The 24,114-nt window shown below is 40.6% G+C and overlaps 1 protein-coding gene across 1 annotated transcript in view; it reads right to left on the reverse strand.

The window, feature by feature from the left end:
• Positions 1 to 24,114, reverse strand: part of SPON1 (spondin 1) — a 491,275-nt gene that overhangs the window by 328,350 nt on the left and 138,811 nt on the right. The window contains exon 3 of the mRNA XM_089675872.1: positions 3,276 to 3,409. Within this exon, the coding sequence (XP_089531998.1) occupies positions 3,276 to 3,409 (134 nt within the window). The remainder of the gene's footprint in view (positions 1 to 3,275; positions 3,410 to 24,114) is intronic.

Genomic DNA, 24,114 nt, shown 5'->3' on the forward strand with positions numbered 1-24,114 from the left:
ATGGTGTCAGGAAAACTTGTCAGAAGTGATTCACGCAGATACACTATGTTGCCAAAAGTATTGGGACACCTGCCTTTACACGCACATGAACTTTAATGGCATCCCAGTCTTAATCTGTAGGGTTCAGTATTGAGTTGGCCCACCCTTTGCAGCTATAACAGCCATCAAAGAGTTGGAGTCATATCACATGTGCAGCACCGTGGCAACAGAGGCTACGCTGGCAGTTTCTCCAGCTGTAAGGCATAGGAGGGATTAGTTCCACTTTAAGACTCAGTTAAAGGGTGTTAGAGATCCTGTTTGTAGCCCTACAGAACAGACAGTGTACATTTCACATGTGTTTATCTGCTGCTTCTCTGCAAACAGGAAACAGGAACTTTATTATAGAGAAAAGACATAGAGTTCTATCATGGATGCAGCTACAAACCTATAAACACTGCCATCTACTGGTTGAAGAATACATCTCTACCAAATACTGACACTGCTGTGGTTGTTGTACAAAAATACATTAACATTGCAATCCAACAAAAGACCACCAAGAGGGAGCTGGAATGGATTAAAGCTTTACATACTATAAACAATTGTCTTTTGTTTTCTATGCAGTCTTTATTTTCACTTTTTGTATTCATTGCTGCGCTTGAGTGCAAATGATCTCCTGCAACCTCTTTGTAGCCACTTCCTGTCTTTTTGCACTCCAGTGATAGATGCATGACATTTCTCAGGCTGGGTCTCCTGATGGTGACAAAAGTGGACCCTTGCCTAATGTGTATTGAAACAGCTACATGTCGGAGGAGTGACCTGAATGGGGCTGGAGTGGGGCTGCTTTTATTTTCTAAAAACTGGTAATGCTGCACTTCGTGTTCAAACCCAAAACCAAATTCAAATGAATCCCAGATACACTCACAAAACACCTAATACCAAGTGTAGAACAAAAACAAACCCAAATGAAATGTTGCACTGTGACCAGGGGCGGACTGACAACTGATTGGGCCCCCGGGCAATAGGGGATCATGGGGCACCTGTGTCCTCATCCACACTCAAACCACATCCAAAAAAGCCTATTAAAAAGCATATGAAAGGTACCAGAGGCATCTTATGGGGCCCCCTACTGACCCCGGGCCCCTGGGCAGTGCCCGAGTGCCCGAATGGTCAGTCCGCTCCTGACTGTGACCCTTAAGTGCCGGTTCACATACAGTATATGTGGATTGGATGTGGTTCTCTATCATAAAGATAGTTTCTGTTCCCATTGCAGTGCTGCAGTATAGTGTATTTGTAAAAAATATGACATGATTATTTTCTGTGTTTTAGTGTTTTTGGAGGTCCATAGAATCAATGGCAATGCATCAAAACACATATGACATGTTCTGTCCCCAGCAGAGTAGGCTGCTAAGTCGAATTTAGTTTAGTTTCATTATAATCAGTGGAGCAGAAGTTGGTTAATTGAGGCTGCTCAGGGTTTCACAGGCTCTGCTACATCCCCATGTCTTTGTTTCTGGAACATAGTAGGAGGGAGGGCAGAGGGCAGCCTAAATATTTATGGAACTTCAGCCAATCCCTGAGAAGGGGGTGCCTAGAAGGTGGGGGGGGACGTAAATAGTCTTAAGCCTGTGCAGTAGGAGGCATCTTGCTGTATGTGGGTGTAGAGCAGTGTTCCTGGGTCCAGCATGCTGGAGGAGACCCCTGTTGAGGGGCCTTGCCCTCCTGGGCAGAAGCTGGAAGGAAGCCAGCCTGATGGTTCCAAGGTACCTGCAAGGCTTAGCTAGGGGCCTACTTGAAAAGCAACCAAAGAATCCAGAGGGTCAGAAGACAGCTTACAGGATAGGGCCAGTGGGAAGCTGTGGGAGATATCCCAAGAGGTGGTGTGAGTCTACATAGCCATCACAAGAAAGAGCTTGGAGGGTTATTGGCGGAAGGCAACTGATGATCCTGGTGGCTACAAAATCCCAGTGCTACAAGGGTGACAGTACAGTGAAGTACAGGTCACAGGCAGCTGGAGATTCTATGAGACTTTGCTGGGAAAGTGCAGACAAAGTTGGGCAAGGATTTCAAGAGTTGTGCAGAACAGCCAGAAATTTAGTAGTCCTCAAGTTGTTTATGGTTTACAGTTTCGGGGTATCACATGATCCCCATCCCTATCCATGTTCCTGTTCAATAAAAAACCCTGTACCGATTCTTGAGCCAGAAGAAAAATGTTGAAAATGCTGTGTGCCAGGCTGTGCATGCTGTGAGAGGGAGAAATAGGCTCAATTACCAGCGACTCCTCTGATGGTAGTGCTACATAAATGTATTTTTTGTTGTATTGAACTGCATCAGCTTACTATTGTCCTGTAGCATGCTGGCATGTAGTAATGGTTTTGAGCCCCTACAACTTGTTTACTTATGTGATTTGATATCTTCCGCTGTCCTCCCCTTTAGTGCTAGTTAGTCCCTCCCTTTTTCCTCTATATGCCCTTAGTAAGCATTTGTACATCGCAGAGAGATGGTTTAGGAAAGTCATTGTTTTCTTACACTTTAAAAGACTGGAAAAACATCCCCTGTATTGCAATTAACTGAAGTAAAATTATTTTGGATTCAACTTCTGTGTTTTTTTTTGAAGAGTTAAGCTGCCTGTGGATGGTGCAAAGCAGGTGACCATACTATCCAGACAGACTGAGTCTAGGCAGGTATGTCAATGTATTAAGTGGCATTTGAAACAGAAAAACATGCATTTTGATGCATTGGAAACACATTTTAACAAGCCTAGGTCAATGATTGTTAAACATTTCCCCACCAAACTGTAAAATCAATACACAATGAAAATGTGCATCAGTGCACACAAAGGATACACATGATGGCACATGACAGAGCACCTACCTAATGCAAAAAAAAACCCGCACCTCTATGCGTGCGTATATATATATATATATATATATATATCATACTGTTTGCATTCTTCTTCGTAGTTTGGCACAGTGATTGTGCCTTTATTATAGTCTTGTTTGTAATCCTAATTTCCACAGTAGTTGCCCAGCAACAGGGCATTGTGGCTTCATTTTAATTCTCAGGTCATTCCTTTCAGGCTTGCTAGGTATTGCTGCTTTATGGATAATCAAATATAGCCTAAAAGGCAGTCCATGGTGTAAAACTAAAGTGCAATAACACATGACAACCAATAACCTTTCAATATCACTGAAAATGAATTTTTCTTGGTTGCTATGATATACATTACTTTATTTGCAGAACGGAAAATCCTGTATTTTTTATAGTAGCATATAATGCATGAGAGTAACAGTACTTACTTAAGTATTACACAGCCGGTACCAATAGATGGTGCTGTCCAGAGGACCTGTATCCGCGTCCTTCGCCTTGGCGTGCTCTCCGTAACAGCTACAGGGCAGTTGCTCATAAACTGTGTCTCTTCATCATCTATAATCTGAAAATTAAAATTCATGGTTAATTACATACCGACACTAAACTTGCCATAAGAGATTATTAGTGAATAATGGCCCATTGAGCAATCGTAATGAAATTTCTGCAGTGCAGGAATGGCAACCATGTTCCGGGAATTTTAGTATTATAGTGAACATTACCTATCGTTTTTATGAAGCACTTCTGCTCTTTTTCTACTTTTTTTTAAAGGGAACAAGGACAGAAAGTATACAACACTTTAACCTGATTGCTAAATCTGAATATTGTAGCAAAAGTTGGGAACGCTACTCGTTTGGATTGACTGTAAAGGTTCTGTTTTTACTCCACCCTTCCTGCTGGTGGCGCTGTATTTTGATGTGTGTCAGCATGTGTTTCTGATGGACAGCGGCAGGTGTCCTTTCTTTGTTTGGGGGTTCCACGTGTCATGGTGCTGGGATGTTGGTTGACATCATTGTCCTTTGGCACAACTGTCATTGGCCACTGCCGGTTCCTATATCAACCACCCTTTGTTTACTTTCAGCTATCGGTCAGAGAACCTCCAGGCCGGCAGTTGAATGGGGCTGGGGATAAGTCATAAGTTGGTTTGATGCCAGTAGCTGCTGACTTAACAGCAACTAGGGAGCCCTGTGCAGGAAGCAGTCATATTCATGACAGTGTTGTAACTGGTTTATTGAATTCCCCCCATTACAGTATGTATGTTCTTCTTTGTAATGATCATTTGGACTAGGCCCACACAAGACTTTGTGAAAAGGGAAGGACCACCATGCTGTTCAGAATTCAACCATGACAGTTTGTAACAATGAGGAGACATAACAGCAGTGATCCCCTTTACATCCTCCCAGGAAGACATCTGGAGAACTTTTAGCTGCATTCCAGGACATCCTTATCAGTCCATTGAGAGGACATGCAGAACCTCTCTACCCTATTACTGATTACACATTTAAGTCTAATTCTCAGGCCCCTTTCACACAGGCCTGACCTGATCGGACCAGAGATCCATCTAGCTAGGGCTGCTGTTAGAAACCACGAGGCCCCATACAGCTAACCTGAGAGGGCCCCCCCACCAAAAAAGAGACCCAAAACACAATTTACTATGCTTCAGTTATGAATGAACACAGTGAATGATTGTTACCTATCACTTATTATGTTTATTCAAGAGAGGAGGGGCCTGGTAAATGTAACATATTTACCAGACCCTTCCTCCACTCTCCATCCTGAAGGATCCTATTGAGTGCTTGCAGCTGCTGATGGTTAAGCTGGCAGCACGGCAGGCGTGGGGGCACACAGGAGGGCCTGAGCAGCAGGGGGAAACATATGGTGCACAAGAAGGGTGATCAGCACAACGGGAAGGGGGGGGCAATTACTGGAACTGATCCCCTGTATGGCTCTCTCTGCCACCTGCAGGAGGGAGAGGAGAAGAAGTCAGCTTTCAGCTGCTACAGAGAGCCATACAGGGGATCGGTTCAAGTAATTGCCCCCCCCCCCCCTGCCATGCCAATCACCCTCCCTGCTCATATCTGATTTATTCAGCTGCTTGGGCCCCCCTGCTAGCTTGGGCTCCGTAAAGGAGGACTGGTGGTACCCCCTTATCTCGGTCCTGCATCTAGCAGATCGGATGACAATCAGATATAAACAGACAGGTGGTCCGTTTACATCCGACTGCCCCATAGAGAACAGCAGGCTTGTGCAGAGCGGACATGGACCTGTCATCCACCTCCACCAGCAGGGATCAGCAGACAGATCTCCCAGCTGAGCAGGCAGATCCGCTTGGCAGAGTCTGTCCATGGGAATGGGGCCTAACAGTTATCATAAAACAATTTAATTCTGTCATACTTGGAGCCTCAAGGTAATTAAACTCATTAGCAGTACATGGCATGCAATAAAATATCTTACTCAGGCTAATGGCTATCTGTCCTGGTCTGAAACTTGTTATCAATTGTAAATAGCTCAGCTGGGGAAGAGTCGAACATGCTTTCATGTCTGACTGGCTATTAGCAAAGAATCAAAATCCCCAGTGTATCACATAACTCCTGAGATAATACAGTACAGCCAGATTAAGGACATATTTACCCCTATCCCTTAATTAGTAGCATTTTGAGCCCCAACAACACTACCCCAAGAGTAGATCCAGCCCAATTCCTCTCCTAAGTGAAATCTGACATCCCTCATATTTATATTCAATCAAAAGGTAATTTCATGCTAGACAGTAAAATGCAAGTTAGCAGATTGTAACCTGTAGGTATTCAAAGATATTAATACTTATAGAAAACTGAAACTGTGGCATATTCATAAACACAGTGATATCCCAGTGGCCACAGATCTGGTGACTGGCCAAATCATTTATGCCAACACACCCCTCAAGGTCCAGAAAAGAGGGGCTGCATCCACACTTGACAGCTCTTGTTCAACATCAAACCAAGGAACATCTGTACAGACTTGAGAGTTGCATCCATCTTGTTCATTGATTGGACTTTGCTGAACCAAGACTTGATAAGTATTTTTTATTCTTCCGCCCTTTTGGGTTGCTGTTGCATTGTTGTCACTTTGCTTCCTCTGTAATACCCCTTTTCTGTAAATGTTCTATTTGCACCATTTTTACTTTTTCATTATTAAACAATATTTTGAGAAGTGTTAAAATTGTCTCTAATGCACTAACGCAGAACTTAAAGAATGCTTGTCTCTTTGAAGAGCACTGCTACATGGTAAATCTCTGGATGTACCTGTCTGTGGTGACAGTGTGTGTTACAGACATTTATTCTAAAGTCATGACTTGTATTGCTAATATTTTGAGCGTTTGATACTTTACGATACAAAATATCTGGTGGCAGAGCAAAGGGTTAATTGCTTAGTTGACTAAATCCAGTGACAATCGCTCTCAGTCTGTTGGCACTTAGATTGTGGTCTTGCAAGCTGGAAAATTGTGGTGCAAGATGAGGCTGAGAGTGTAATTGTCGCGTATTAGTGACAGAGCAGTATGACACCTTGGCTGTCATTGTGCTATATGCTGGGTGTCCAGTGTGCCCCTGTGCCTTAAAGGAAGGGTGAGCTCCCTCCAGGCTTACCTGCCCTCAGTCTATCCATGACTATGCATGTTTTTCTACTAAGGAGGCTCTCAAAATTTAAAGAGTTAGGACTGCAGAAAATGCTGGGGTGCCATGAAGAGGACTCTGCCGCTTACGCATGTATTTGCAAATGTGTTTAAATTAAACCCCTGTTTTTACTGTGAACTGTTAGACAGGACAATTTGGTTGGTTGCAGGATGGTTGGTAAGCTGAGCTGGGAAATTTTCTTTGCTGTAGTTTGACATGCGTCGCCCTTCCATGTGCTCCTTGCTGCAAAGGCCAGTTATAGATTGGGGCAGTTGCTGTTTGTTTGTATAGCACAGTGTGAGGTTGGCCAGCCATTTGTCACAAGTTGATAAAGAGGGTATTTGTCTGACCCGCATTTGTCACACCCTTTAACTGGGCACTCATACCCTACCATCTGTACCTCTTCCTTTGCATCTTGATTTATATAAAACATAGAACCCAGCTTCAAAGTCAGGGAGAATAGGAAGGAAGAGGGTATCATACACAAGGATAAACTCTAACTACTTTAAAAAAAGTAACACAAAATACAAAATACACAAATAGAATGCAAAATGAAAAGCCTTTATGTTCAAAATCCTTTTTTTACTCCTTTTCCCCTTGCATCTGAACTCCAATCATACCTTCAGTCTTTTACAGCAATACAGGCTCCTCTACTGTACTGAATTTGCTTACTCTGATTCCTCTGCACACTGTGAGCCTCTCACAATATGCATTAATAGCTGCATCAAGTCAAATAGAGCCCGCTTCATTTCCTGGCTGAAGGATGTCCAGCATCATCTTTCCTCTCCAGCCTTACTGTTCCTGGCCCGTCCCTTTTATTTGGGGGCTCAGCATTACATGCGGGCAATACCTAGGGAGGTTTGCATGCAAATACCCACTCCTCTAGATTGACATCCACCCATCAAGACATTCTGATAGTTGCATAACTCCTCCCAAGAGCCAGCCCACTGCTTGCATCAGGGATGAGGGTTCTTGAGAGGAGTACTAAAGTGGGGTTCGGTGATGTTTTTCAGGAAGCTATACATAGCACCTTGCTAGCCACTCTCACCTGCCGCAATGTGCCTGCATTGCACAGAGAGACCTATTGGTGGCATTATTGAGTCTAAAATAAGGTATGCAATATTAACCACTTCCCGTCCAGCCCATGTATATAAACGGCCGGACGGGAGCAGTGCAGGGGCGGGTGGCCGTTTATAAACATCCTCCCCGCTCTCTGCTTGTACACACTCCTCCGGACACAGCGAAACACCGGTTCATTGTATGGGACCTCTGTGTGAGGTCTCGATCATGTGATCACTGATTGGCCAATCAGTGATAACATAAAGAGTAGTAAGCAAGATGTCACTTCTGACATCATTGCTTACTGCGTGTGAAATCTGTCAATGATCACAGAGATCACATGGTACAAGGCTATCACAACAGCCTTGTACCATGTGTCATGATCGCGACGTCAGACCCCAGACCTTCCCACCAAACTCGTGACCGAAGGACTAGCCGATCTAAAACCGTGATGTCACGCGCATAACAATGCCACACCCAGCTGCACCCTGCACAACGATTTTCCAGCTAATTGGACCACAATCGATGCACCGGCAGCCTGAATCGATTGTTATGGGGTCAGGTTAATTACGCAATTAACCCTTCACACTGCCACCACCTCCTTTTTGTACAGAGAAAGAGGAAACTCGGCGATATCAGCTAAAACACTATAATGGTTGAGATAATCGTCTGCATAATACGGTCACTGCAGGCCGATTATGCAGAGGGTTAAACAAACACAGTAGCATTCTCTTTAGAGGCAGGAATTCGTAAATTGCAATAAAGCGCTATAGAAACAGTTCAACACTTTCAGAAGAAAAGATTTATTACTAAAAGGTCAAACGGGTGCAATAACAATATTTATAGAAAATGATGTAACTAAGATATATATATAAATATACAGAGACCAACAGCACAGCAAAGAGATATCAAAGAGAGATGAAAGGGTTAAGGTACTTGCCAAAGTCCTGGGTTAGCAGATCCAAGTTTCAGAGCGAAAGGGCACAGGTCTCCCCAGGTGGTACTGATGTTAAAATGGGAGACGTCTTCAACTTAACTCTCTTAGGCCTGACAGCCCATTTTGTAGTTCCCCAGCAGGGGGTGTCTCTGAAATCAAGGACTAATACCTCGTTTAGGGCGTGGAGGTATGGGCGGATACCTCAACTAGAGTCAAAATCTCCCGTAACTCATATTTTGGCCCATAACTTTCCATCTGCACAAGGGACATTCCACCCGCGGGTAGATTATTATGCAAACAAGTCTGAGGATTGATTAGATATGAATTATGAAAGTATACACTGAACGGTTCACGAGATCTATTTTTTCGCTTTCCTATGTATTCGAGACAAGATGAGTGACCCATCAAATTTTTCGTCTTCTCTTAGCCAATCTGATGATATGTCTTGGTTTTTATGTACGTCTCTCATATTCCAAGATATGAGACATAGGGGAAAAATGGATTTTGAAAAGTGTTTATCTGATTTGTGCTTCCTTGGAATGCCTTGAACTCCTGGGAAGGCTCTGTTATCCTTTTACGAGGTGTTAAATGGCACAGGTTGCTCAGACAGCCTTGCTCAGAGAGGTGTTTTATAGCTCTGGCCTCCCTGCCGTGCTCCAGCCTGTCTGTGACCCTTCCAACACACATATGTCCCTGTGGATTAACAGAGAGGAAAGGGGGAAAAATGAGGGACAACATGGAGATTCTTAACAAAATGGAGGACTGCGTCAGTCTCTGGTGCGCACGTTTGCGACACCATGTGACAAGCTGTGACCAATCACAGCTCACACAGTATTTCTCAATGGCTGCAAGAATGCAGCCAGAGGGAAGGAGAAATTATTGCTTTTACAGCCTTTATGGGTATCTTCATCACTCCCCACACTGTACTGCTAGGGTGACAGTATGTTAAAAAAAACAAATAATATAAAAAAAATTAAAATGTAAAAAAAAATTAGAAAAACTATTTTTGGTTATAAACGAATTTGGGTTATTTATTTATTTTTTTACTAAAAAGATAACTGAATACATTTTGGCCAAGATTTATGAAGAAAGGTTATTTATTTGCAAGAAAAAAACCACTTATTTTCAAAATGTTTGGGCTTTTTCATTTATATAGCAAAAAAAATAAAAATCCCAGTGGTGAATAAATACCACCAAAATCAAGTTTTATCTGTCTCAAAAAAATGCTAAAAAATGTATATGGGTACAGTATTGCATGACCAAGCAATTGTCATTTAAAGTGTGATAGCACTGAAAGCTGAAAATTGGCCTGTACAGGACGGGGGTAAAAGTATCTGGACTTGAAGTGGTTAAAAAACGTCTTATTAAAAAATTATTAGCATATTGGTGAGGGGGAAAACAAGAAACCAGGAAAGGCAAATTATAGGCAAATTAAACATCAGATTTTAAACCATTAAAAATGTTATTATAAAAACTAAAAATGTTTCATGTAAATCACACATCCCACAATAATTATCGAACAGATAAACAATTAACTCAATAATAGCTTTCTAAATTATTTATCCTATTTCACTAATGGCAATATCTATAATGACAGGAGATAACTAATTCTGTTACTGATATATTAAGAGGGAGCAATATCCATTTCAACACAAGTGACAGACAGCACTATGATTGTTTCCTCAATCATAGCAGTGGGTACAGCCCAATATAAATTCTGATCAAAATGCAATCTACTATTAAAAGTGAATACATAGAAAAAAATTGCCTTACGCAAAAAAAGATCACTCCCTATAATCACTTCCCTTTGGGTCATGAGATTTTCTTTTGGCTTGAGTGCCAATTGGTTGACTGTCAGCATCGCCTCCCAAGTCATAGGTGCAGGCTGTGCTCTCTCCTCCTTCAGCGCCTCGCTCTGGCCACAGGGAAGATGATGGGCATAGCCAAAAGAAGACGAGGACCACTGCATGCAGTTTTCAGGTTTGCAGAAAAGTTTGTCATGTTTTGTCATGATTACCCATTTGTTGACGATGTATAGTAATGATTGCCCCTTGTTGCCCATGCATTGTCACATTTACCCTATGTTGATGGTGAATTGTAACCGTTTTTCTACAAACAAATAAAGGGAGAGACTCTGATAATAGAACCATTGGCAATATAAAATCTAAGTAGTCTGGTACCTACATCCTTATTCAAGAATATTCAAACAAACCAAGCCTATCAACAAGGAAACTATAGGACTTTGATGGTACCACAATTCCATGTATGTAAAAATATCTCGTTTTATTAGTACAAACATTTAGAATAAGACAGATCACAAACAAATCATAAATGTTGCTTATCAAATAGAGTGTATAGCTACTATCTCATACAGTACATAACATCAAATAGAAGTTTTTAACTTGATGTATTGGAGTACAGTATTGATGACTTGTTATTTCCTCCAATTCATCAAATTAAACAGTTATACACTATGTATTTGATGAGCAAACTTTTTGATCTGTTTGTGATCTGTCTTATTCTAAACATTTTAATATTTGTACTAATAAAACTAGATATTGTTATATACATGAAATTGTGGTACCGTTGAAAGTACTATTGTTTCCTTTTTGTTAGGGTTGGTTTGTTTGAAGTATAACAGTTGCCTGTTTGTTGCCCATGCACTGCCATGGTGATCCATGTTTCCTTTTTTGGACTGCATATATTGTCCAAGCATTGTCAGGATTACATGTTTGTTACCTACATTTGTTATCCACATCATGTCACAATTACCAATGTGTTGTCCATATATTGTACTGTGTATTACCCATGACTGACAATATGTTGCTCACATGTTGCCATAAATGCCATAAATGCAACCCACCAAACCCCATCTATAACAATACAATTATACTTAAATGAGAAGTATAGCTAAAGCTATTTTGGGTATACTTCTATGAATCACAGGTGTGCAGTTCGTTCTCCACTCCTGTGACCCGTTTTCAGCTGACAACAGGCTAAAGTCAGCTGCTGGTTGACATCACTAAGCCAGTCCAGGCTCTAAAACGATCCCAACCATATGGTCAGGATCCACCCAGATACCTAGCCCAGCACTTGGCTCAGCCTCTCAGCAATCTGTCAAGAGCCTGAGCCAGCCCCTACCACCTCTTCCACAGCACAACACTTCAGTGAACCCTGGAGGGGACAGCAGACAGCTGGAGAATGACAGTCAAGGCTCTGTGCTCAGAACAGAGGGGAGAACTGAGCGATCAGCAGTGTTTGATTGCTCAGATTTCACTGCAGAGTTGGATCGATGCTGCATCCACATAGATGAGTATATACACTACATTATGTATATAAAAATATATATATGCAGCGCTAAAAACATCAATTAAAATATATAACGATAATAATGATAGAAGTGCATAATCATGCATAAAAAACCAAGTGTAAAAAGCGTTCAACGGCGCTGAGTACAATAATAAGTAGCAATCTCATATATAAATCATCAAAGGTGCATATAGTGACATGAGTGACAAAGTCAATCTATCCAATGGTAGTAATGCATGGTGAAAAATCTGTGACTCCTGTGGCTGTGAGAATGGATGTGGGTTACACTAACCAGATAGCGCAATCACTTGCGCATTGGAGTATATTAAGACCAACTCCTGGTCATCTGGATCTGGAACGCTGCAGTGTATATGGTCATCAGGCCAGCAACATCCAGGTAACACGCATCAGAGGAGGGTAAACAATCTCCAGATATTCAGTCATCAGCCACCAGGGGGATCATACACATTAGCATAGTCAGGTCAGCAGAATTCACCTTAAAAGAGGGGGGGCTCGCAGGAAAAATAAGCCCAAGAGGGACGCCTCCAATAGTGTAGTAGTTTATTGTAAAAAATTGGACATGAAAGACAGATAAAATTACTTACATCTGAAAAACCAAGATGGCCGCTGGCCATCCTTATGAGCCATGCGGAGTGCAGTCACTGCTTAGGGGCACCCCCCTAACGCGTTTCGTGTTAATACACTTTCTCAAGTGTATTGGGAAAGTGTATTAACACGAAATGCGTTAGGGAGGTGCCCCTAAGCAGTGACTACACTCCGCACGGCTCATATGGACGGCCGGCGGCCATCTTCGTTTGAGGTCCTGACCTCAACCCGATAGAACACCTTTAGGATGAATTAGAGTGGAGACTGCAAGCCAGGCCTTCTCGTCCAACATCTGAGTCTGACCGCATAAATGCGCTTCTGGAAGACTGGTTAAACATTCCCATAGACACACTCCTAAACCTTTTGGACACCTTTCCAGAAGAGTTGAAGCTGTTATAGCTGCAAAGGGTGGGCCAACTCAATATTGAACTCTATTGGACTAAGACTGGGATGCCATTAAAGTTCATGTGTGTGTAAAGGCAGGCATCCCAATACTTTTGGCAATATAGTGTATATATATATATATATATATATATTTTTTTTTTTTTTTAATAAAATCCATACTTCTCTTTTAAGTGTATTAGCAAGGACTTTTAGGGCCTGTGTCAAGTGACTTTTATTTGCTTCAAGAGGGTTTTCCATACCCATACAAGTCTATGAGAATGCAATATCTGCTTGAGTTAGGTCATATGTAGGTCAGAAAGAGAACAAAGCATCTCAAACTGATGCCATTGACAGACATCAAAAGCAAGTTGACATAGGCCCTTATAGCATCTCTTGCTGCAGGGCTGGAGGTCAAATGAAGAAAAGTGGCCAGGTTGGGCTCTAAAGCAGAAGATAACAAAAGGTCTACAGAAAATAATGTATCTTAGATCTCATAACATATTCCTTTAGTGAAAGATTTATCCTACACTGAAATATGGAAGCCTTGACAATTTTTATAGCAGGAGGGCCTTACTCTTAATGATCAGAGCCCTCTAAGTTGGCTTAGATTCAGTGTTGTATATTCTGCTTGTCTCTTTTCGTCTATTTTTTGAAGGTTTGAAAACAGAAGACGCCAACCATAACTTCATTATTTTAAGCTGAAACATATGACATGGAATTTGTAAATTGTCTTAGACTATCAGCATGTCACTTCCCTGTATGACATTTTGATGGATACAACATTTGCATGGTACTCGAGAAATTCCATTTTGGAAATACATCTCAATTCTCAAACATATGGATCACCAGTGAACAGAAAATGTAGCTGTTTTCTTTTCTTTTCCAGACAATAATTTATGTACATTGAAAACAATAATATTATAATTAGATGTTTTACTTGTATGCGGCAGATGTCTCCTATAAGAAATATATTACATCTGATCCCTGCAATGCAATCAAAAGCAGTAATAATCACAGTTATGCAATCGTTCGGTTAACTTATTATCTTCCAGTTCTGCCTTATGGAATGAGTTTAATCGAAACTATTAATTACCTTCTATACTTGCATGTCACTGACCCAAATATGGAATATGAAATTGTTCCAAGGAGTCTATTAAATTCTGATGCCTAACAGCAGAAAATAAGAATATTACGATGGTAATTTAGCCTTTTTTTTCTAAATGGTTTTAATGTTTCTTTGCAGCTGTTATTAGGTCCAGAGATGGTTTTTCCGAGAAGTTATCATTAGAATTTTTCTTTTTTTTTGGCATTCATATTGCCAGTGGGACATTCTGATTGCTCTTCAAAATGCTTTAAAGCTGTCTATATATTGTAAGATTGGCAGAGGCACATTTGAAATATATGGACTTTTGAAATATTCTGTAAACTTTGAATGAGTAGGAGACAATAAGAAATGCCATGTAGCCATCTTAAAGTAGTGTTTATCTAAGGCCATTTTTTTTTGTTTTGTATGCAGTAAGAAAGTCTTGTCTTTTTTTTTTGCTCTTTGCATCTCATTGGAGAAATAAAATTACTTTCACTTCCTGTCCCACAAAAGAAAGAAATAGTGAGTCTTTCCAAAAGAAGGGAAATCTCTTAACAGTTGTCACCAAAATAGGTGACAATCAAAAATTTTGGAATGCACCTTACTTTCTCTCACTAGAGCTTATAGAGAGGGTGAATCACCCCAGAGGGGACACCAGCAAAAATTAAAAACCTGATACAGGTTCTAATTCTTCCCATATCTAGAACATGAAAAATACATTTGGGGTTTAGTTGCACTTTAAAAAACAGGGAAATTCAGTCTGAGCTTATGATAAAAAGGCAGAGATTACCTAAGTCACATTTAGGTACTTGCATTGCTTGCATTAATGAAATCCTTTTAGAGTTGTATTAATAAATACAGAACTACATTAATTTGTTTCTTTTGTATCTGCATGGAGTTCAATTTTAACCTCCGTTAGATTTATAGAGAGCTTATTAATTTCAGTCAGTTGAAGCTTGACCTGTGGACTTGCAATGAAAAGCTGAAGAACCAAATCACACCATGCAGTACTAGCATGCCTAGCCTGCAAACAAATTATATATATATATATATATATATATATATATATACACACATTTTTTAAATATTACAGCCTGCCAATAGTTTTGGTCTTTTAAACAATCACATTAACATATGTATCCATGAAAATTGTGAAGAAAAAAAAAAAATTTGTTAGAGCACCCCTGCTGCCCGGGCTCCAATACTATAGCATGGTGAAACCTTGACTAAAGTTGGCTATATACTTGTGGATTTTTGAACGGACATTTGCATGGAAATTCTTTGTACACTCAATGACTGGACAAGTGTAGCTGGAAAGTACTACAAAAATGTATTTTGCTTTGAACATTCAGTTTTGGAATAAATGCAATTTCCTAAAGGAAAATCACATATACTGTTAGAAATTTGTTCAGTCAAGAAAACATTTTTTGTTGGTGACAACTGCTGGTGACAACAAGATATCAATTTGACCCCACTAACAATCAGAAAATCAAATGATTGCTCTAAAATGAACAATTTCTAACAAAATTTTACTAGTGTAAGTAAATCATGAAAAACAACTTTTTGCAGCTGGTTAATATCGCCCCACATTCACTTGTCAGTCATAGATAGATTAGGTGTACATTTGCAAATCATTAGCTGTACTGTATTTTTTAAGGTATAGTCTTGTTTGCTTTCCTGGGTGTGATTAATTCTAGTAAAAGGGTATTTAAAAAGAACAAGATTTATTTTCCAAAATGTGCTTCAGTAATGATGGCGTCCATAGAAGCTTGGCTATTGCCATATATGTTCATTTGTTCAGTGGGTCAGATTGGAGAATATGCTTGTGGACAGGTTAGCAGAAATGTAACAAAGTACAAACCTGTCAAAGAATGAAGTCTACCAGCAAGGCTAAATTGGTTGCTCTTTGGTCCACTTCTTTACTGAACCCTTGGGCCATTTAGGTATAGATTTAATGCTATAGGTTTAATAAACATCTGGTGTTATTGGTTTCTCTTTTAATTCGGGAAACTTTTGTGGAACTTAAGTATTCCTTATATCCAAAAAATAAGACATCTCTTATAGTGAACCTAAACTAAGACAGTCTATGGTAAAAGTCTGGCTGTAATAAATAATTAATTAGAAATGGAAGCTTGTAAATACTTACCTTTCCTGGAAATGATGTTGAAGGTTCCATTCAGTGATGTCCACACATGCAAAGGCCTAGGAACTTGGTCTCTTGATCAGACCAGCTATCCTGAAAGCATAGAACTTATAATACTCCTTGACTATCCATTCAAGGAGGATCGTTAACATTATATTACCATTTGGGTATAGGTCCACTACAATCTTCCTAGCAATTCTAAAATGTGCTTAGTATTACCAATAAAGGTTATTTGTGTTTAAAAAAAAGATAAGAGGAGACAGAAAGGATTGTTCTCTTCTTAGATCATGTAACGTGAAGGAGCCACAAATAAATTATTAATCATGGAAGACTTCCCGTGGTGGGAGATGATTGCTGGTATCTGTGAAGATTGCTGAAAATTAGAGGTGTTCAACAACACTGTTACTAAATGCCTGGTCCACTCTGGGGGTAGCTTGGAGTCTTCAGGATAAACAAAAATGGCACCAATATCTGGCATATGCACAGAGTTTGCCTATAAGGGATTCACCATGGTGGTGTTTTCTACTTGCACATTCTTGCAGCGTTTACCTAGGAGTGATATACAGTATATTGGCAAAAGTATTGGGACGCCTGCCTTTAAATGCACATGAACTTTAATGGCATCTCAGTCTTAGTCCATAGGGTTCAATATTGGGTTGGCCCACCATTTGCAGCTACAACAGCTTCAACAATTTTGGTAAGGCTGTCCACAAAGTTGGGAGCATGAAATTGTCCAAAATGTCTTGATATGTTGTTGCCTTAAGAGTTCCCTTCACTGGAACTAAGGGGCCAAGCCCAATTCCTGAAACACAACCCCACACCATAATTCCCCCTCTGTCAAACTTTACAGTTGGAACAATGCAGTCGGGCAAGTACCATTCTCCTGGCAACCGCCAAATTCAGACAGGTCAGATTGCCAGACAGAGAGGCGTGATTTCTCACTCCAGAGAACCACCACTGCAGCCGACGCTTTGCATTGCAGTTGGTGATGTAAGGCTTGGATGCAGCTGCTCGGACATGGAAACCCATTCCATGAAGCTCGTTATGCACTGTTGTTGTGCTAACCTGAAGGCCACACAAAGTTTGGAGGTATTTAGCTATTGACTCTGCAGACAGTTGGTGACTTGTGCACTGTGTGCTTCAGCATGTGCTTTGCCATTTTACGTGGCCTACCACATCGTGACTGAGTTGCCGTTGTTCCCAGTTACTTCCACTTTATTGTAATGCCACTAACAGTTGACCGTGGAATAGTTAGTAGCAAGAAAATGTCACAGACAGACTTATTGCACAGGTGGCAACCTATCACGATACCATGCTTGAATGTACTGAGCTCCTGAGAGCGACCCATTCTTCCACAAATGTTTGTAGAAGCAGTCTGCCTAGGTGCTTGATCTTACATGCCTGTGGCCATGGAGATGATTGGAACATCTAAATCCAATAATTTGGAGAGGTGTCCCAATACTTTTGGAAATATAGTGCATATCACCAGTTGTATGGGACTACTACATTAAAAAAGATATGGACTTTTTCTGTTTTATTGTTTATGATTGTTTTTTGTTTTCGATTAATTGATGATTGCCGAAAATACATAGAACATCAGATTACAGACTTTGGTTATTACTCAATCAAAGAACTGGCACACTGTGGCTAGTAAATATGAAAATAAAAGGTAAATAAGAAGAAAATTAAAACAAAAAGAGAAAACATAAAAGACTTGAAAAAAAAAAAAAGAAATGAGAGATAATAAAAGGAAACTAAAAAGAAAAAAGAAAGAAAGGTAGGACTAAGAGAAAGGAAAAGGAGAAACAAAAGGAAAAAGAAAAGAAAAAGTGATCTCCTGGCAACTTATAAGTGAGAGCTTCCACTCAAGGTGGCCAAATCTGGTGGCCCAATAATGTGATCCTAAAAATATGTCAACCGGTTAGTCTCAAAATACATCGGCATAACTCTTCTTAGTGGCTATTCATGCAAAAAAATACTCTGAACCCAAGTTTATCATACCACACCATTGAGCTCAGTTCTGCCCATACATCTCAATTGTTTGCTGCTATCATGATAGAAGGGACAGAGCAATTGATACAGATGCCGAAAGACCAGTAATCCTAGCCAATTTTTTGTCTCATTTGCCGCTCCATTACATCCACAGAAGGTGGAATTATACTGTAAAGAGCCAGGCATTTCTCTCTAAAATCATATGGTAATGTATGAGTGACGGTATGGGCACTGTGCGAAGCTGCATCTCCATCATGATGTTCTGTACACTGATTGTATGAAAAATATCAAATGACATCGCAAATTAGTTTCTCATAAATATGTAGAGTAGCATTAGACTGAAATAGGCTATTACAGGCAGCCTTTTCCTCATGCAAGCTTAGCGTGCACTGTACTGCCTTTTAAACAGGATCTCTCTTTTTTTTTTAAATGTTCATTATAGTGTGCATTACTTTCTGGCTTGTGCTCATATCCCAAGGAGGAGTCATTATGGCAAGCATTAAAACCACAGCGAGTGGAGGGAGGGCAGCAAGGAAAAGGATTAGATTTCCTCTGGGTTTTATAAATCTTTAGTTATGGCTTTGAGAGGTGAAACTGTAGCGCACTGGATTGTGCTGAGCATCTCTTCCAAAATGTGACAGTCGACGTCCCTTTGTGATTTATGGGACCACTAACATTTTATTAAGTTAGTATGGCCAAGAAGATCAATCACTTTGAGATGATACTGTACTGAGGGTGGACTTTGTGCATTCCAAATCTCTTTACGTGAGTTTATGTCATTAAAAGTTTTAGTAACATATAGAGGGAAAAGGGAAAAAGATGCAATTAAAGTGTATTTAAAGCCAATATTTATTTTGGTTTGGATGGAGTAGAATTAGCTAATACCTTTGTCAGGCAAGGCGAAGGAAAAAACAGAAGTGCCAGACCAAATGTTGAGAGGCTGTAAAAAGTTTATTTCTTCATAAAACATCAAAAGGACTTTAAAATGTTCAGAATTTTTAACCCAGCAAGACTGGTTTGAATGTTTACCAGCAATTTTAAACCCAAAGTGCAGAAGGCCCATTGGAACTTCTGAAATGTGTTGGCTTGTCCTTTGTACATCTTATGATATCTTATGAAACTCTTTGTGGTCTCTCAAAATTTGGTTTGGTGCTCTTGGTTTTTCGGAGCTAAAAATATGTCACCAGCGTACCAAAGATCTCCAGAAAGGGGCCAGAGCTTCATTTGGTGTTCCCATCATAGTTGCAAAACCAATGTTTTGGAGCCTCACAGGCAGGGTTCCTGGGAAGCTCTGAAATGTCTCTTTTGTAATTATGATGTGATTGCTGAATACAGCTTTGGGCCCATTCTGGAAATCCTTGGTATGCTGGTGACATACTGTATTTCTCTCTTTGAATGTCTTCGGTTTTCAACTGGTGGTGGCTGCAGCACTCGCCTACTTTTACAGCAAATTTTAGGAACGTGTGTTGAGAATATTATGTTTGGACTTGTTGATTTTTTTTGTCTCCTGGATTTCACTTGTAGCTCCCTCAAAAGGCCAACCAGGGCCCTTGTACTCTTCAATAGTTTATATCATGAGTGTGACATCAAACCATATTGGGATCCTGTGTCTCCTACCTCCATCTCTCAGGTTTTTATTGCTGTCAGTGTTTCCTTTGGGTAGATTCTCCCTTTTAGCTTTTCCTGGTGACTGTTTTCACTTTTACAGAAAGAGAAGAGAACCAAACTTTACAGTTGTCACCTAAGCATGAGTAGAAGAAAAATCTCCCAATGGGGATGTTTGTTCCATTTGTCTAAGGGAGGCCGTACATGATTCTTTATTTTTTTTTTTGTTCGTCCAAAGGGTTAAATAAAAAAAAATAGTCGATTCCCCCATCCACATATTTTATGTGGATGGGAGAATCCTCTTGCCATGCTATTGTATTCTGCTGGCGGGGAGCCTTCCTTGCCAGTAGAATACAGTGATCAGTGTTGCTGGCTATAGCCAGTGGCACTGATTGTTTGGGAAAGACTTGACAGGCTAGTTATACACTAGTACCTGCTGAACCGGCCGAATTACGGTCCATGTATGGCCGGCTTAAAAAAGGATTTCCCATTACTTTTTAGAGATTTCTTCTTTCTTGTTTGTCACAGGAATTGAGGTTTAACTTTCCAAAAACCATTAAAAAACCTGCTTTTGACATGGTCACAAGGAGAGTCCATAGCTTTAACATCTCCATGGCCAGCACCTCTTCAAATAGCTGCTAGGGCCATGGAAAATGTCCAGTACTTTTGGCTATAGGAGAAACACGTGACAGTCCCCCTGCCTCCTACAATACAATACTGAGTCCGGACTGTCAATCACTAAGTCTGAGCCATGTCACGTGAGGGTGGGGGAGGGCAAGGAGGAAACGCATGGCTCTGATAGCAAACAGTAGTATGGGGGGAGGATAACAAGAATGAAAAGTATAGGAAGCTTAATATGCCTCCTTTTAAGTGAGCCTGTCACTGCTATGGGCAAAGTACAGATTAACTGTATTCATCCATTCCACTCTCTACATCTGGAGGAAAAGAGATTTAACCTCCACATACAGAAAGGCTTCTTCATAGTAAGAGCTGTAAAAATGTGGAATAGGTTCCCTCAAAGACTAGTTCTGGCCAGCTCAGTAGATTGTTTTAAAAATATCTGGATGCATTCCTAAATTCACAGATTGTTGAATCAGCATTCTGGGGGATCAGGAAGGAATACTTTTTTCCCTGTTGGAGCAAATTAAATCATGTTTTCATTAGTTTTTTGTTCTCTTCCTCTGAATCAACTGTGGGTAATTGTGGATAAAGAATTCTGTATATAAAGGTTTCCTATTTATTTATTTTTCTGTTGGTTGAACTAAGTAGACTGGCTGTAATGTTTGTAAAGTATCTAAAATATAAATATATATATATATATATTGTTTATGATATGCAAATGCTTTCTCTAATGATGGACTTCCAGCCAAAACAATCCAATAACAAAATCCACATCTACCTTCCAATTCTTCATGTTGTTTGTTTAGGAATTCTTTTATTATCATCAGTGCTGGCCAAATTGGCAACAGCCCAGAAAGAAAGAGAATGCTGTTCTACAAGAGCAATTGGAAAAACTTTCCCACAGTGCAATCACAGTGACATTTCAACAGTCATGCTCCTGAGAGCCGTGTGTGACATCTCAGTTCCCATATGTTGGACGGTGAAATATGTGACATGTAATTTCCAGCAGATATCACACTTATATGCTGCAAATGAAATGCAGACCTTAATCCAGACAGCACCAGAATGGATTCCAGTCCTTTAAATAATTACATGTCTCCAGCCAAAACTTTTGTAGAGATGTGCAAATCTGGTTTTCACAGAGCATTTGCTGGTGTAGAGTTCAAAATTATTTTCCAAGGCAGACGATTTATTCTGTTTGTGATTAAGGGTACTTTTTGCCTTTCTGCCCATTGTGATTCTGGTCTGAAGGCTTTGGCCATTATTTTTTTTTTCTAAAATGCTAAAAGTATTCAGTACAGTCTAGTAGTTCACAGTTCTTTATCCACTGCTTTTAAAACTGACCTTGCAGAAATTTGCAAGGTCCACTTAAAGTTTCTCTGTCTTCACTGCTCTTGATGTAATCCACAGGTGTCAACCTGGCGGCCCTCCAGCTGTTGCCAAACTACAAGTCCCATGAGGCATTGCAAGATTGACAGTTACAAGCATGACTCCCAAAGCCAGAGGCATGATGGGACTTGTAGTTTTGCAACAGCTGTAGGACCACCAGTTTTACACCCCTGATGTAATCCATACCTAAATGCCCTTTTTACTAACCTAATTCCTTGGTCATTTGACATTTCCAACCCATTGTTTCTCTTTTCTTCTCTATAGGGGATGGGTCCTTCTGCAGGTGTCTACATCACCACCTGTGTGGCAATGTACATTTCCTACTGGCGGTCCTGCAGCAGGGTCCTCTAAGGATACAGAAGAGAACCTGCAGTGATGAGGTCTATGTAAGGGGACCAGCTGGCAGAGGAATATCTGCAGTACTGGATTACAAGTCCATCATACTTGGAGGCAGTGATGGCTTGGACACGGAATGTCAGAAGGATTTTAAAAGAATGCTAAATGTCTGAGGAGTGTATGGAGAGGATTTAAGTTTTTCCCAGCATGTTGTTTAAGCACTTGCTGACTGTACTATAGACAAATTATGGCTATAGCGCGGCTATCCAGGTCTGGAAGGGCATCATCTGATGTCCTCCCAGAACCGCATCCCCCGCGGGCACCCACTGCTGCACACAACCGGCACTCTCTGTGATCGCTGTGTCCTTAGGACACAGCTGGTCACATGTCACAGTAAAGGGCCAATCACAGTGGCCGTTTACCAAGTGATCAGCTGTGTTCAATCACTGCTCATCACAATGTAAACACATTTGCCAGTTATCGGCAGCACTTTCTGAGTGAGGAAAGTACTGCCAATAATCGACAATTGTGAAAGGAGACATCTACAGTGATAATCAGGGCACTGATTATCAGTGCAACCACAGCAGTGCCCATCACTGCCTATCATTGCCAAACAGTGCTGCCAGTCAGTGTCCAGCAGTGCTGCCAATCTGTGCCTGTCAGTTCTGTCAATCGGTGCCCACCAGAGCTGCCAGTCAGTGCCACCCATTAGTGCCAGTCAGTGCTTCCTGTCAGTGCCCATCATTGCCATTTATCAGTGCCCATCAGTGCCTCATATCAGTGCAGCCTCATCAGTGCCCCCTCATCAATGCCCATCAGTACCGCCTCATCAGTGCCAGCTCATCAGTGACCATCGGTGCAGCCTATCAGTGCCATTCAGTGCAACGTCATCAGCGCAGATCAGTGAAGGAGAAAAATTATCTGTTTGCAAAATCTTATAATAGAAACTAAGAAAAAGTTTTTTGTTTTTTTAAATTTGCTATCTTTTTTTGTCTGTTTAGCAAAAAATAAAAAGCCCATATTATTATACAAAGAAATGTAGCAGAGTACATTTTGACCTAACTTTATGAAGAAATGTTATTTATTTGCAAAATTTTATAACAGAAACAAATAAAAGTGAGTTTTTTTCAAAAGTTTCAGGCATTTTTTGTTTTATTTAGCAAAAAATAAAAAACTCAGTGGTGATTAAATACCACCAAAAGAAAGCTCTATTTGTGTGAAAACAATTATAAAAATTTCATATGGGTACAGTGTTGCATGACCTCGCAATTGTCATTCAAAGTGCGACAGCGCTAAAAGCAGAAAATTGGCCTGGGCAGGAAGGGGGTGAAAGTGACCGATCGGCAAGTGGTTAATACATTGGGGTCCTTCCCAGTAATGTCTTCTCATAAGATTTGCAATAGTCAGCACTCCCTGAGCTCTTTCCAGAAGGATGATGTCACCCATGGCTAGGCACCAGAGTAGGAAGCTAAAGGTAATACAAGATTATTTAATAATTTTCCCCCTACTTTTTTTTCTGTAAAGTGGCTATTTATGGTGGGAGGCAGGGCCCTGATATAATAGACAGATCTTCCATTTTTGTTTAGTAAATAGCAAGGAAGGTGCCTCTAAGTGCAGTATGCAGCAGTTTATTGAGAAGTGAAGGTTAAACTGCACTTAGAGGTGCCTCCCTTGGTATTTACTTTACTAGAGTCTGCTTCCACACTTGAAGAGTTTCTCCAGTGAACAATGCGCTCCCATGTCATCTGGTCTCCCTTCCCTCCATTGGATGCCCAAGATCCTCTTCTCCTGGAGGTCATACCGTTGCAGAGCGCCCTACAAACACTGTTATCTCATTTTTGTTTAAAAACTTTAATTGATTTTGTGGTCTGCTAAAGTTTAACCAAAGTGGAAATTGTCAGGAGATGTGTTATTTCACAATCAGAGATCTCAAGAAGAAGGTTGATGATGCTAAACGTCATCCAGCCAGAAAGTTAGAGTTGAAGAGCAGTTGCAGGTGAATGAAGCAATCATGGGGCTGAATGGGAATATGGACAGAGCAAGCAAAAGGGATCAGGGAATTAGAGCAAAACGAGGAAAGATCGCTTACAAAATGAAGTTAAAAGTGAAATTCTTGCTATACATTTAACTAGCCTTAAAACGGACTGCTTCCTCC

This window comes from Staurois parvus, unplaced genomic scaffold, assembly GCF_062004578.1.
Source record: "Staurois parvus isolate SC_StPar_1 unplaced genomic scaffold, SC_StPar_1.0 ptg000159l, whole genome shotgun sequence".
Lineage (NCBI taxonomy): Eukaryota > Metazoa > Chordata > Amphibia > Anura > Ranidae > Staurois > Staurois parvus.